The sequence below is a fragment of the Odontesthes bonariensis genome, chromosome 10 (assembly GCF_027942865.1).
Source record: "Odontesthes bonariensis isolate fOdoBon6 chromosome 10, fOdoBon6.hap1, whole genome shotgun sequence".
Classification (NCBI taxonomy): domain Eukaryota; kingdom Metazoa; phylum Chordata; class Actinopteri; order Atheriniformes; family Atherinopsidae; genus Odontesthes; species Odontesthes bonariensis.
Genome location: NC_134515.1, coordinates 30,628,573 through 30,641,650, shown reverse-complemented (window position 1 = coordinate 30,641,650; position 13,078 = coordinate 30,628,573). Strand labels below are relative to the sequence as shown.

General features: G+C 43.2%; 1 protein-coding gene across 2 annotated transcripts; it reads right to left on the bottom strand.

Moving 5' to 3' along the window:
- Nucleotides 1–275: 275 nt before the first annotated feature.
- mul1 (mitochondrial E3 ubiquitin protein ligase 1) lies at nt 276–6,112 on the bottom strand. 2 transcript variants are annotated; one of them, XM_075475787.1, is made up of 5 exons: nt 6,035–6,112; nt 5,000–5,145; nt 4,831–4,918; nt 4,527–4,647; nt 276–2,284 (listed from the first exon to the last, which is right to left on the bottom strand). In XM_075475787.1, exons 2-5 carry the CDS (start codon nt 5,117–5,119, stop codon nt 1,555–1,557), a joined length of 1,059 nt encoding a protein of 352 aa, XP_075331902.1. In that variant the 5' UTR covers nt 5,120–5,145; nt 6,035–6,112; the 3' UTR covers nt 276–1,554. The 2 variants fall into 2 exon arrangements, with proteins under 2 accessions (XP_075331902.1, XP_075331901.1); XM_075475786.1 differs by having other exon boundaries at nt 5,000–5,142; nt 6,035–6,081.
- Between the last annotated feature and the right edge of the window lie 6,966 nt (nt 6,113–13,078).

Genomic DNA, 13,078 nt, shown 5'->3' with positions numbered 1-13,078 from the left:
CTGGACATTAAATCAATGACCAATCTACAAATCAATCAAATTTCTGTTAGTGCTGCACAGTTTGTTGCTAATCTTTAGTTTCAGGTGAGGCATAGGTCAGAATAGCTGCTTTAATTGGAGATTCATTTTTATGCTTATTCATGCTCTCAGCTTCCAAGTGCTCCAAACCTGATTTTCCAAGTAGCCAGCACCCCCCTCTGCTGGTGGAAATCTTCTAACCCTGCATATGCATTTCACTCAATCACCATGAAATAATTAAACTGACAGAGCATTCATTTGTTCTTGAACACATTTGCCTTTAATCGTGTTTCAGTTGCAAACAGACAGTGAGCCGATTTTAATTTCAAACCATGAGTGTCTGTGATGTCTCCGAGCTCACGTTGCTAGTTGCTCTGCGGGTGAATGCTGAGCCCCTGCCGCACCAGGGCCCAAAAGGACTCCGCTCTCCCTCTCCAGAGACAAATAAAAAAAAAATAAAAATAAAAAAAAAGAAACTTGTACAATTATTCCTCCACCATGCTTTATGTAAACCACAGCCTTTCTTCTGCTTCGTCTGCACAGCCACGCGCAAAACAACCTAAAATGAGCTGCAAAGACTGTGCTGAAGCGAAGCCATTTAAAGAAGAATGCTGTCAGGGAGTCTGAGCGGTCACTTCCACGTCAAATGTCAAGAGCATTGTGGGCCTCGTTTCCCAAGAGCATGTTAAGGCAAAGATGAATTGTTCAATTATAAAATGCTTCTTGAAAGAATCATGAGACATCCTTAAAAACACTCTATAAATTAACCAGTGACTCCTGCTCACTCTTTAAGGACTAAGAGGGTTTTACTGGAAGAAGCTGCAGGTGGAATTCTCAGGTTTTCCACTTTCATCTGGTACAATACATCTCTTCTGTTTGTATGAAAGTTATGGTTTTGAACAAGGCCTCTCAGAAAAAAAAACAGAATAGGTTGAAACTAAACCAATCAGTGAAGCATCATTTTACATCCTCCTTGTCCTGTTTTTGCCTAATATATTAAATTCCTCTGGCTGTAATCAATCACTCGCCACATATTTTCCCTTTACGGTGAGGATACCGTCCATCACACGGCTACAAATACGACAACAAGCATTTCCAAAAAAGGACACTGATATTCATGAAACTGGAACAGAACTGTAGTAGGTTAATTTGACCTACGAAAGTAAAAGGGGGAGAGCTGTAGACTACCGAGTGCACTTAAAGCTTAATTTCATCACTGAACGATTCCATTGTGAGCGATAAAGAATATTCATACCAGTCTTAGAAAATGCTCTTAACTCCTCAGATTGATTGTTGTCTGGAAGTGGGGCCAAGATTTCTTGGATCAATATTTGTAACTGTAACTTCTCTCTCAAGATGAGAGGAATTATTTCTGGGTCAATATTAATTGCTTTCCAAATTCGATATTATCATTTGATTGCAGTATGATTCAGTACGAGTGAAAACTACTGCCGTTTTCAAGGCTGACAGAGCGGCTTCTGAATGATACATTTCCAAAGTGTCATGACTTTGCAATGCTGAGTCTGCTACCACACATTAACTGTTGTATAGAGGCACCATCCTGTCAATGGCTCCCCTGCAGATTGGGCACTTCTTTGGTTCTGGCAGGGCTTCATAGCACTGGGTGCAAGCACACACGTGGCCGCACTCTAGAAACACGCAGGAGCGTTCCCGGCTCAGACAGACACTGCAGCTGGTGGGGGACACGCTGCTTTCTTCTATGTTGAGTTCACGCATGCGTTTCCTCTGCTGCTCTTTGAACTCCTCAAGCATGCTCCTCTCCTTCTTGCTCTGCCTGCAGTAAATGTATCTCTTCCACAGTATGAAGAGGAGCGTGGAGCAGGCAGCGACTCCAAACACAAGGGTCAGAATCCTCCACAGTCTGACGCTGTTCACCTGCTTCCTCAGGAGAGACTCGTAGTCCAGCCGAGTGAGGAAATAACAGAAACCCGCTTTGGGAGGCTGAAGCTTGATCAGGTTGTTGTCCAGGACCAGCTCTCCCACCCCTGTGACGCTGTCTCCCACTCGCAGCATCTCCTCCATCTCGTGGATACCCTTGGGTCGCTCTCCACTGATGAAGTGGCCAATAACGTTGGACAGGGACTGGACTGTGGGGTGGAAGTTCTCGTAGGTGGTCTCTAGGTCCAACTCTGTAGCATCTAACGGACGTATCACCCGCACTGTCTCCATGATATCTTCATCATGAGATCCAAGGGCAAACGGAACAGAGTTGGTTCGCTGGTGGATGACTTTCTCAGTGCTGTTCCTGTTCAGCAAATATAAAAAAATAATTAAAAAAAAATTAAAGTTAGAAATTAAAGTGACAATTATTTTACTTATTAACTCATTGATTGATTATATCACATTTATATTTCCAGAACACGTCCCCAGTGACAGAGACCCACAAAACCTGACAGAAGACCTCCTGGGTTCTTTCCCATCTTTATAAATTACAAAGTGTGTTTCCAAGCAACCGTACCAGATCCGAAGCCCCCCTGTGGCATCACAGGCGGAGAGCATCGTCCCAATTGGCAGACAGATCTGACTGAATAACACACATCTGCCCTCCTAAATTTCAAATAAGCATCTGGAATAGCTGTGCTGCTCCCACCGGTGCTCCCGAGCTCAGTTGAAAGGGATGTGGCAGCAGCAGCAGCAGCTTAGTTTGATATAAAGCTACAGACACCAAAGCGGCAGAAAACAGAAAAAAAAGCTGCTTTTAAACGTGTGTACTGAAAGTTTCCAGATTTTTGACCTGCATGTGTAAACACAAATGTATGCAACACCTTTGTGCAGACATTACATCACAAGCTTGCTAATACTAAGTCCAGATAATAACTAAACGAGCCCATATGTTGACAGAGGTAACTCTTTGGAACAATTTGTGATGAATGAGTCTGATGACTTTCATTGCTCCATACTTTTTTGGATTGCCTGTGTTCTAGAGCAGTGTTTCCCAACCTTTTTTGGCCTGAGTACCCCCTGAGCCTTCTTGTCACACCACGAGTACCCCCTCACACATACAACGCGTGCAATGATTCTCCAAAAGTAGAGCAACACAGTGGTTATTACATGAAAATCATTTTATTTAATATCCTTAACTTGAACATAAAATTCTCAGGCTTTCTCTCTTTTTTTTTTTTAACCTCAGTAGCATTCAACATAAGAATAAAAAACATTTTCTTGAAATATAAATAATTAACCAAAATAGTATAAATACTAAATCAAAATAATCTTCCTTTGTTATCTAACTTAAACAAGTAACATTTCTCTTTTTTTTTAAGAATACATGAACATAACTCATTTCTCTCTCTTTTTAAGAATACATTAACAGGCCTAACTCATGTAACATTCATCACAAAACTGGAGTCTCCTTCATAAACAGTCCTCCATAAAAGTGTGATGCCTTAATAAATAAATAAATAAAAACTCCCCGTGCGCCGCGTACCCCCTGCAGTACCCCCGCGTACCACAGTTTGGGAACCACTGTTGTAGATAAATGTTCCACCACACCTCCGACCTTGCATTTCCAGCTGTCACTTAACATCATCGGTAAAAAAGCTCCCGCTGGAAGGTGCATTTGTAAATGTCAAACCACAGAAAAAGTCTAGACCTACCCATCTGCACACTGCGACAGTTAAACAACAGAAGCGTCCCCGACATGCTGTAAAGAAAACGCTGCCAACATACATTTTGCATCTAAATCTTGGCTCTACTCAGGAGACACTCCAGTGTTCTCTGTTGCGAAAGCATATCTCTCACTGACTGAACCTGGCTGTTTGGACATAATGCAGCGGCCGATTGAGGTATTTTGAACTGAAACTTGAAAAGACGCATTCATGTGACATACAAATCCAACATTACACCATTCAAAATATCTACCGTAATCCCTTTATTCCACTTTTAAAAAGTCCGTCCAAAACTCTGTTAATAATCATACAAAATAAGGAAAGGAAAATTCCTGGTATTTATTTATGTTCTTTTAAAGTCGCCATTAAGTCTTCTAACCAACTACCCGTTTCAGCTCTAACTCACAAAACTTCAGTTACTTTAAATATCTTTCAAGTTAAATATTGTAAAAAGATTCCATGAGGTGTTAATAAAAATGTCATAAAAGTAATAAAGATATGTAAAGCCTCCTTTCCCCCCTCAGCTTCTGGGAAAGCAAGTAAGAAACCACACTGTCATCTCAGCTGTGACATTTCAACAGTGACATTTGCAGATTTGTTTACATGCGGTTTTATGTATTGCAGCTAATTAGCTATCTAGCCTACACATTGACAGTGGCAGTGCTCTTCTCCCTGATGAATGTCTGACAGCTTTTTCAACAGGATGAGGTACAGCACAAAGTGTGCGTTCTGTGACTCTTGCGTAGCTGCCTGCGTCAGCATCAACATCTGCTCTTCCCATGACGAGCGATTCTGTTTTTTGTTTCCCCCCTCTGACAACAGATTTAAAAACTATAATTGCTTGCAAATGGAGTTACAGATCAACTTCATCTTGCTTACCATAGGTGAGTGGTGCGATTCCACACCATCTTCTCCTCCTTCAGCGTCAGCCTTTCAATGACGCCTTTGCAGTTCTCAACAAACTGGCTGCTCAGTGTCTCCTTCACAGATCTCACCACACCTGCAGCGTGACACATGTAAAACTAGCACCGATTATGCATGGCAAATATTAGTGATCATTAAACAAACAATGTTGTATATCTAATATTTTTTCCCCTCATATACTGCAGGCAGCTAAAATGCCTGAGTAAAAATGTATTTGACAAAAGTAACTCCATTAAGCATTTAAAGGTGGCCTCCAAACCTTCTATAACAGCATATGGGACACATCTTCCAGGGGTTTCAGACAGAATGTTTTTCAAATCCTGATCAATGGAGATTTTCTTAGCTTCCTTTGGGAAGGGGAAAAAGGGAAAATGTCAAGGAAAATGTGAACACGTGACAGCGAAACACTGCGCAATAATGTGGCTGACCTTTAAACTGGCAACATTTTTAGCTCTGTTCCTGTAAATGGAATAGAAGATGGCGGTCAGGGCAGAGCTGGTGGCTAGAACTATGACCTGTGCAGTGGAGGGTTTCCCACTGGACTCCATCCTGCAATCTGCAGGATTCAGCACTGCTGTGAGAGAAGTGGAACACAAGTTACCACCCTGTTATTCGAGTATAGTTTTGAAGTTCAGTATTTTCAATCTTCTGCTGCTTTGCAGTTTGATACCTCAACAGTTCAGAAGGAACACTTACTTTTAATACTAACTATTTTGTTTATACTACACTTTACAGTTTCTCTATATTAGAATTCTACATAAAATCATAGTCACGTCGAAAAAAATAAGGCCTAAACTGTAAGCTGAAACCCAACATTATTTTCACCAACTAATAATCTGCCATACATTTCTCAACTAGTCAAACAGCTGGGTTACAAAAAAAAAGCACGTTGGGTCCAAGAGGCAGTCAAATTACAGTGTTTGCACTCACATAAAAAAGTAAACCCTTACTTTTACAAGGAAGATTACGGATTTTCTGTTCATTTGCTTTTTGATTTTTCATTATAGCTCCAGCTCAAATGGCTTGATTGCTTTAAAAACAATTTTTAATTAATAAATTCAACTTAAACAACTGGCAAGTACTCTCATTTCAGCAGAGCTTTGAGCATATTAGTAATTCAATGAGACATTAGAGTAACCTTCACCTAGTCACAACAGGAAGTTAGCTTCAGCTGACATAAAAACGGCCCAACTGTTAAATAATAACCTAACACTGTGCTACCAACCTTGTGAGTAAATACACTTTTTATTTGGATCATCGACCCCTGTCGTGCTGTCAACTCCAAGATTTAGCTAGTTTCGGTTAGCAATATCGTTAGCCAAATTAGCTTACACTTCCTTCACAAAGCAAACTCACCAGCTTAGTTCAATAAGCGGTATGTTAGCTATGCTTGAGCTACAAGGTGATAGGCTATCTATTTCCTAAATCCCGTATTTAGTAAAAGGTTGCACCATCTTATTTACCTGTATTCACCCAAGAAGAGCGTTTCTTCAGTGCAACACATACACTATTTCCTACGCGGACATGTAATTATTCTTACTGCCCGTAGATGGCAGTGTAGCCCAACTAGTTAATACAAGCATTCAACGGCTTCATGTCATCAAAGCTGCAGCTACACAAGTTCTCGCCCAGATACAAAATGCTGGAGAACACGTCAGTTAAAGGAGAATAATAATTTAATCAACCCCAGCTTCACTTTCAGGGTCTTAGTATTGTCCATTCAGTCGCAGTAGCTGTCACAAATGAGAGACATTATATCATGAAATGAATCATTTCAATGAAATCAAATAAATACATTTGAAAAATTGTCTTCCCAGTGTAAAGGCTCAACACACATTACAGGAAAGTAACATAAGAAGTTCTATCTGTAATATTTGGTCATTAACTAAAAGAAAGCCATTTTCAGCTTCAAACAGTTCTGTCAAGACTTTTGCTTAAAATCTCTTGTGTTGCCTTCGCCCTCACTTCTTGCAATCAAACATTCCAAAGGTTTATGTTTACTTCTTATATGTTTGTTTGTTTTTTCTCCATGTACAGAATGATGCTCTAAGTATAGAGAGTCATAGAGAGTCAGAATATACATTGCCCTGTGATATACAACATAACATTTACACTTCTTTATCGAAAACAGTAGTCTCAAAATTCATGTTTAAACCAGTTTGCGATTAATCTTAAAAAAGCTACTTCTATCTGAATAATGCTGCTATAATGGTCCTCCTTTATTTCCACTTATGTTAAGACTTTAGATCAATGTATCTGAAACCTTTTTTAACAAAAGGAAAAGGTAACATTTATGTAGCATTTCTAAATTGCAAAGGATTGCTGTATTAATGTCTTATGTTTGATTTAATCATGTTCTATAGGTTTGTCAGGAGCCATTTAAAATGAGTAGCTGTTCATCTCACTTACATTTAACTATTCTTTTTTAGCAAGTGAAAGAACTAATTTGGAAAATCCTCTGCAATGAAATATAGTGTTGGACACTGAGTCTGAGATCTGTGTGTAAATCTTAAACTTTATATTTCAGATTTAACCATTAAAGAACTTACATGTAAGACGTTGACATGTTTGTATACTCAAAATATGGTAAATGTAGACACAAGTTGGAGAGGGGAGAGAAAATATTTGAGTTCAGTGGGTGGTTACCAGCATGTAGTTAAGGAGGAAGATGACATGCTTGTTCCTTTTTGGTGATTGCTCACAGCTTCCATAAGTTTAAGGTTTTATTACAAAGCAGTAACTGTGCCATCAATCCTCCCTCAAATCAACAGCCAGTGGCCTCCTTAGAAATGTGATCACTTTCAGCACTACCTTATTAATGCAATAAATTACATGTGGCTCCGAATTCTCCTCAGTCTGGAAATACTTGTTTCTCCACAAACAACCTAATATTCGATCTCACTTTATGATATTTCCTTTGGACTGGAAGAAGATTGCACATTTGAACTCTAGAAAACACAGCTCGACTCCCCTCTGAAATAAATCACTAAATTAATTAGTTTTCTCCAATGCTGCTCAGTTGTGTCATGGTTTTCTCTGGTATGTCAGACCCAAATGCAGGAAACTCTCAAGAGTTCGGATAGTTTGAAGTGTTTATTTTCAAAGTGAGGAAAATTGTCTTTCATGGAGTGGATCTTTCCAGGAAGTGAATTCAGTCAGGGGTTGGCACCACAGCGGCTGCAGGAATAACTGGGACTGAAACAGATACACAGGTGAGTCTGGAGAAGGTTTTCTGAGCAGGATGAAGATGTCTGGAGACTTACAGTTTCTTAGATGCGGATCCACTTTGGGGGGGACAGATAAACACTGAGGGGTTTCTGGAGGTTGAGGGTTTGAATCCAGAGGGGTGTTCCAGAGCACGGTGGAGAGCGGACAGGGTTCGATTGGGAGCAGTAAGGAGAGCAAGGCTGCCAGTAGTTAATCAGGTCCAGGTCTTGGGAGAGTCTTCAGGTTTTGTGTACTGGATACAAAGGTCCGAGCTTGGTTTCAGGAAACAGGAAAAACCTTGGAAGCAAAAAACACAACAAGTAAGTTTTCAAGGTATCTCGACGGGTTTGTGAAAAGGTATTTCACAGGCTTGAAGTACCACTTATGGCAACAATCAGGCGCCAAAGGACTGACAGCGATCTCCTTAAATGCTCCTCCTTGATGATGGTAAGTTACTGCAGGTGTGCCTCGTCAGATGCCAGCCTCAGCCACCGTGCTCCTGACTATCACCTGGTGGAAGGAAAAAGAACCACCACACTCCCAGAACCCCAACAGTACCCCCCTCTCAACGACCGCCTCCTGGCGGCCCAGACGAAGTGGATGGAAGAGAAGCCTCAGTCGGTAATTAAGGAGGGGTCACAAATGAATGAACGGGGCACCCAGGAACGGTCCTCAGGACCGTAACCCTCCCAATCGACGATGTACTGCCAGCCCCGACCCCGCCGACGGGAGTTCACGATCCGTCGGACCGAATACACTGGGTGCCCCTCAAAGACCCGGGCAGGAGGAGGGGGTTCGGCTGGAGGGCAAAGGAGACTGGTCTGGACGGGTTTAATTTGGGAAACATGAAAAGATGGATGGATACGGAGTGCAGGGGGCAAACTGAGACGAACCGCAGCGGGACTGATGACTGATTCTATTTCATAAGGACCAATATAGCGAGGGGCAAGTTTCCTGGAAACGGACTTGAAAGGGATGTCACGTGAGGACAGCCAGACCTTTTGTCCCGGGGAATAGTGAGGCGCTGGGACTCGTCTTCGGTCAGCGAAGCGACGATTCTGTTCTGTGGTGCGTTGTAATGTGGTTATGGTATTCTTCCAGACATTTTTGCAGCGACGGATGTGATGATGCACAGAGGTTACTGAAATGTCCTTTTCTTCAGATGGGAAAAGTGGCAGTTGGTATCCAATAGAGATTTCAAACGGTGATAGGCCGGTAGCTGAGGAAATATGAGAGTTGTGGGCATATTCTACCCATGATAGGTATTTGTTCCAATCAGACGGGTTGTAATGGGAAAGGAATCGAAGGGTGGACTCCAGCTCTTGATTCATTCTTTCGGATTGTCCGTTAGACTGGGGATGGTAACCAGAAGTGAGAGAAGATTTAGCACCAAGAGCAAAACAAAACTGTTTCCATACCTGGGATATGAACTGTGGGCCTCGATCAGATAGGATTTCCTGAGGAATGCCATGAAGACGGAATACATGTTTCACGAGGAGTTGGGCAGTCTGGAAGGCAGATGGCAGTTTCCTGAGGGAGATTAGGTGACAGGCTTTAGAGAAACGGTCAATTATGGTGAGAATAGTGGTCATGCTCTGGGATAACGGAAGTCCGGTGACGAAATCGACAGCGATGTGAGACCATGGTCGTTTGGGAATGGGTAGTGATTGTAATAAACCTGCTGGAGGACGGTGAGAAGGCTTGTTGCGAGCACACACGGGGCAAGCCGCTACGTACTCCTTGATGTCTTTGTGTAAAGATGGCCACCAATATTTTCGTGAGATGAGGGATATAGTACGACTGGAGCCTGGGTGAGCTGAGAACTTGGAACTATGAGACCAGTGTATCAATTTAGAGCGGGCAGCAGAAGGTACGTACGTTCTCTTAGGTGGGCCATTACCGGGATCAGGTTCAGACTGGAGTGCTTTCTATATCATGTTTTCGATCTCCCAGGTTAGATAACCGATGGTACAAGTAGGGGGAAGGATGGGAGCAGGAACCTTGTTGGAGTCATCTGGAGAATACTGACGAGACAGAGCATCGGGTTTGGTATTCTTTGATCCTGAGCGATAAGATATTGAAAAGTTGAAACGAGAGAAAAACAAAGACCAACGGGACTGACGTGAGTTCAAACGTTTAGCTGACTGAAGATAGGATAAGTTTTTATGATCCGTCCAGACCAGAATGGGATGTTAAGCACCCTCCAGCCAATTCCTCTAGTGCTGATTTAATAGCTAGGAGTTCGCAGTCGCCCACATCAGTTCTTTTCTGCAGAAGACAACTTGGTAGAGAAAAAAGCACATGGATGCAATTTTCCATCAGGGTCTGATCGTTGGGACAGGACTGCCCCAACTCCAGTGTCTGAAGCATCCACCTCCAAAACGAACTGTTTTAATGGGTCGGGTTGGATTAGGATGGGTGCGTGGGTGAATTTGTTTTAATGTGGAGAAGGCCAAGTTTGCTTCTGTGGTCCAAGTGAACGGTACTTTGGTAGAGGTTAGGGCTGTTAGGTGGGCGATGGTTTGACTGTAATTTTTGATGAATCGCCGATAGAAATTGGCAAAGCCAAGAAACCTTTGTAATTGTTTATGTGACTCTGGGACGGGCCAATCCACGACTGCTCTGATCTTTTCAGGGTCTGATTGAACCTGTCCGCTCTCGAGAATGTAACCCAGGAAGGAGACGGAGGACTTGTGGAACTCACACTTCTCGGCTTTGGCGTATAGTCGATTTTCGAGCAGGCGTTGTAAAACTTGGCGAACGTGGGTTCCGATGTTCGGACATGGTCTTTGAGTAGACAAGTATATCATCTAGATATACAAAAACATTCAGGAAATCTCGGAGGACATCATTGACTAAGGCTTGGAAAACGGCGGGTGCATTAGAAAGGCCAAATGGCATAACTTGGTACTCAAAGTGTCCCAGGGGAGTCTTGAAGGCAGTCTTCCATTCGTCCCCTTGGCGGATACGGACGAGATGGTAAGCATTTCGCAGGTCAAGTTTTGAGAAAATGATTGCGCCTTGGATGTGTTCAAAAGCTGAGGACAACAGAGGTAATGGGTATTTGTTCTTAACAGTGATTAGATTTAGTCCTCTATAGTCTATGCATGGTCTGAGTGATCCATCTTTTTTACTTACAAAGAAAAACCCCTAGTGGGGAGGATGAGTGTCGAATGAGTCCAGCAGCTAGTGATTCATTTATATATTTCTCCATAGCTTGACGTTCAGGGCGCGAGATGTTATACAGTCTGCTAGAGGGTAGTGGAGCTCCTGGGAGGAGATCAACAGCGCAGTCATATGGTCTGTGAGGTGGAAGAGATAAGGCTTGGTATTTACTGAATACTTGACTTAAATCATGGTATTCCTCTGGGACGGAAGCCAAATTACTGGGGTCGACCTCATCCTGGACGGCCGGAGACTGGTTGGATGGAACTGCTGACTGCAAACAGGTAGAGAGACAGTTAGTGGACCATGATTGGATACTTAACCTAGCCCAATCAAGATGGGGATTATGCATTTGGAGCCAATTGAATCCTAGAATTATGGATGGATCAGAAGTGGGAAAGACGAAGAAGGAGATCATTTCATGATGATTACCTGAAATAATTAGCTGGACTGGTTTGGTGAGTGATTCTGGGTAACTCTTTCCCATCTAGGGCTGAGACTTTCAGAGGTGTAGGGAGTCTGAAAGTTTCTATCCTAGCTTGTTCCACCAAAGTCTTATCTATAAGATTCTGCTTGCAACCAGAGTCAATAAGGGCGGTGAGATGTAGTGAGTCTTTGTCTAATTGGATGACGGCCGGGAGTGTAAGGCGGGGAGATGAAGTCGGGAATTTTTGGCCCGTCAGGTTCCCCATATCTACTGATGGGCCTTCTCTTTTGGGCGGATGGGGCATGAAGCAATGTAATGTCCAATTTCGCCACAGTAAAGACAGATTTGAGTTCCTTCGTCTTTGTCGTTCTTCTGGAGTTAATTGGGTTCTACCTAATTGCATGGGTTCTGATCCAAGGGATGAAACTAATGGACTAGTGGTCTTGAGAAGGAAGACAACTTGGCTGGTCCAAAATTTTGTTTCTCGCCCCTCTGCTTCCTTCTTTCACGTAGGAAATTATCTATTTTTGTGGTTAGGGAAATCAAATCATTTAGTGTGTTGGGTTCCTCAAGGACAGTCAATTCGTCCTTCAAAGAATCATTGAGCGACTGGAAGAAGGCTGTCTTTAGGGCTCGGGTGTCTCATCCGGATGCTGCTGCGAGAGTGCGAAACGCTACGGAGAATTCAGCCACTGATTTGGAGCCTTGTTTTAAGTTCCATAATTTTCTGGAAACTGAGGTCTCGTCTGATTCCTCGGAAAAGGTGAGTTTAAACTCATCTATAAACTCTTGAAAAGAGCAGCCGAAGCGGGTCGGATTTTGAAACCGAGCCTCGGCCCATTTTAAAGCTTCTCCAGAAAGAAGACCCAAAATATGGGCGACCTTGGACTCATCGGTCGGAAATGACTGCGGTGATCTATTAAAAACAAGAGAGCATTGAAAAAGGAATCCACCACAACTAACCTCACCAGAGAACTTTTCCGGGTTGGGAGAGGTGACGTCACAGGAAACCACTTGTTGAACAACTGGTGGAATGAATGGTTGAGCAGAGGCGCCATCTGCTGGTAAAGCTGACTGTTTAGGCTGCAAGTTTTGAATCAAACCGGTTAGTCGTTCCAGACGTTGATCAACGGTTCTGCAGTGATCGTGTAGAGCAGGGGTTCTCAACCTTTTGCAAGCGGGGCCCCCCCTAAGATGGTTCATTGCAGTTGGGGCCCCCCCTCCTCCCGACACCATCCCTCCCCCACGACACGTTACGTTACGTCGCAGGCTCAAAATACTACCCCCTGGTGAATTTGAAATGAAACTAGTCAAACAATAGTCCAACTTCTTGCGTTTTCGAGGAGGGAATTTTCGTGATTTTTTTTTTCCCTTCATCCTGTAGTCTACTCGCGCCCCCCCAGGGGGGCGGGCCCCACCGGTTGAGAACCACTGGTGTAGAGCATGAAGCATATTGTCATGTGCTGTTCTGTTAAGGTTCCATTGAGAGCCTCTGCTGGGTCTGGATGGCCTGATTGTTCTGTCATGGTTTTCTCTGGTATGTCAGACCCAAATGCGGGGGGGGGGGGCAGACAAACACTGAGGGGTTTCTGGAGGTTGAGGGTTTGAATCCAGAGGGGTGTTCCAGAGCACGGTGGAGAGCGGACAGGGTTCGATCGGGAGCAGTAAGGAGAGCAAGGCTGCCAGTAGTTAATCAGGTCCAGGTCTT

What these genes read in the sequence shown, in the direction of transcription:
- mul1 (XM_075475787.1), bottom strand. Translation starts at nt 5,119, where the DNA reads ATGGAGTCCAGTGGGAAACCCTCCACTGCACAGGTCATAGTTCTAGCC. An exon ending in AAAATGTTGCCAGTTTAAAG is followed by an intron (nt 4,919 to 4,999) that starts GTCAGCCACATT and finishes CCCTTCCCAAAG; the next exon opens with GAAGCTAAGAAAATCTCCAT. An exon ending in CCCATATGCTGTTATAGAAG is followed by an intron (nt 4,648 to 4,830) that starts GTTTGGAGGCCA and finishes GTCACGCTGCAG; the next exon opens with GTGTGGTGAGATCTGTGAAG.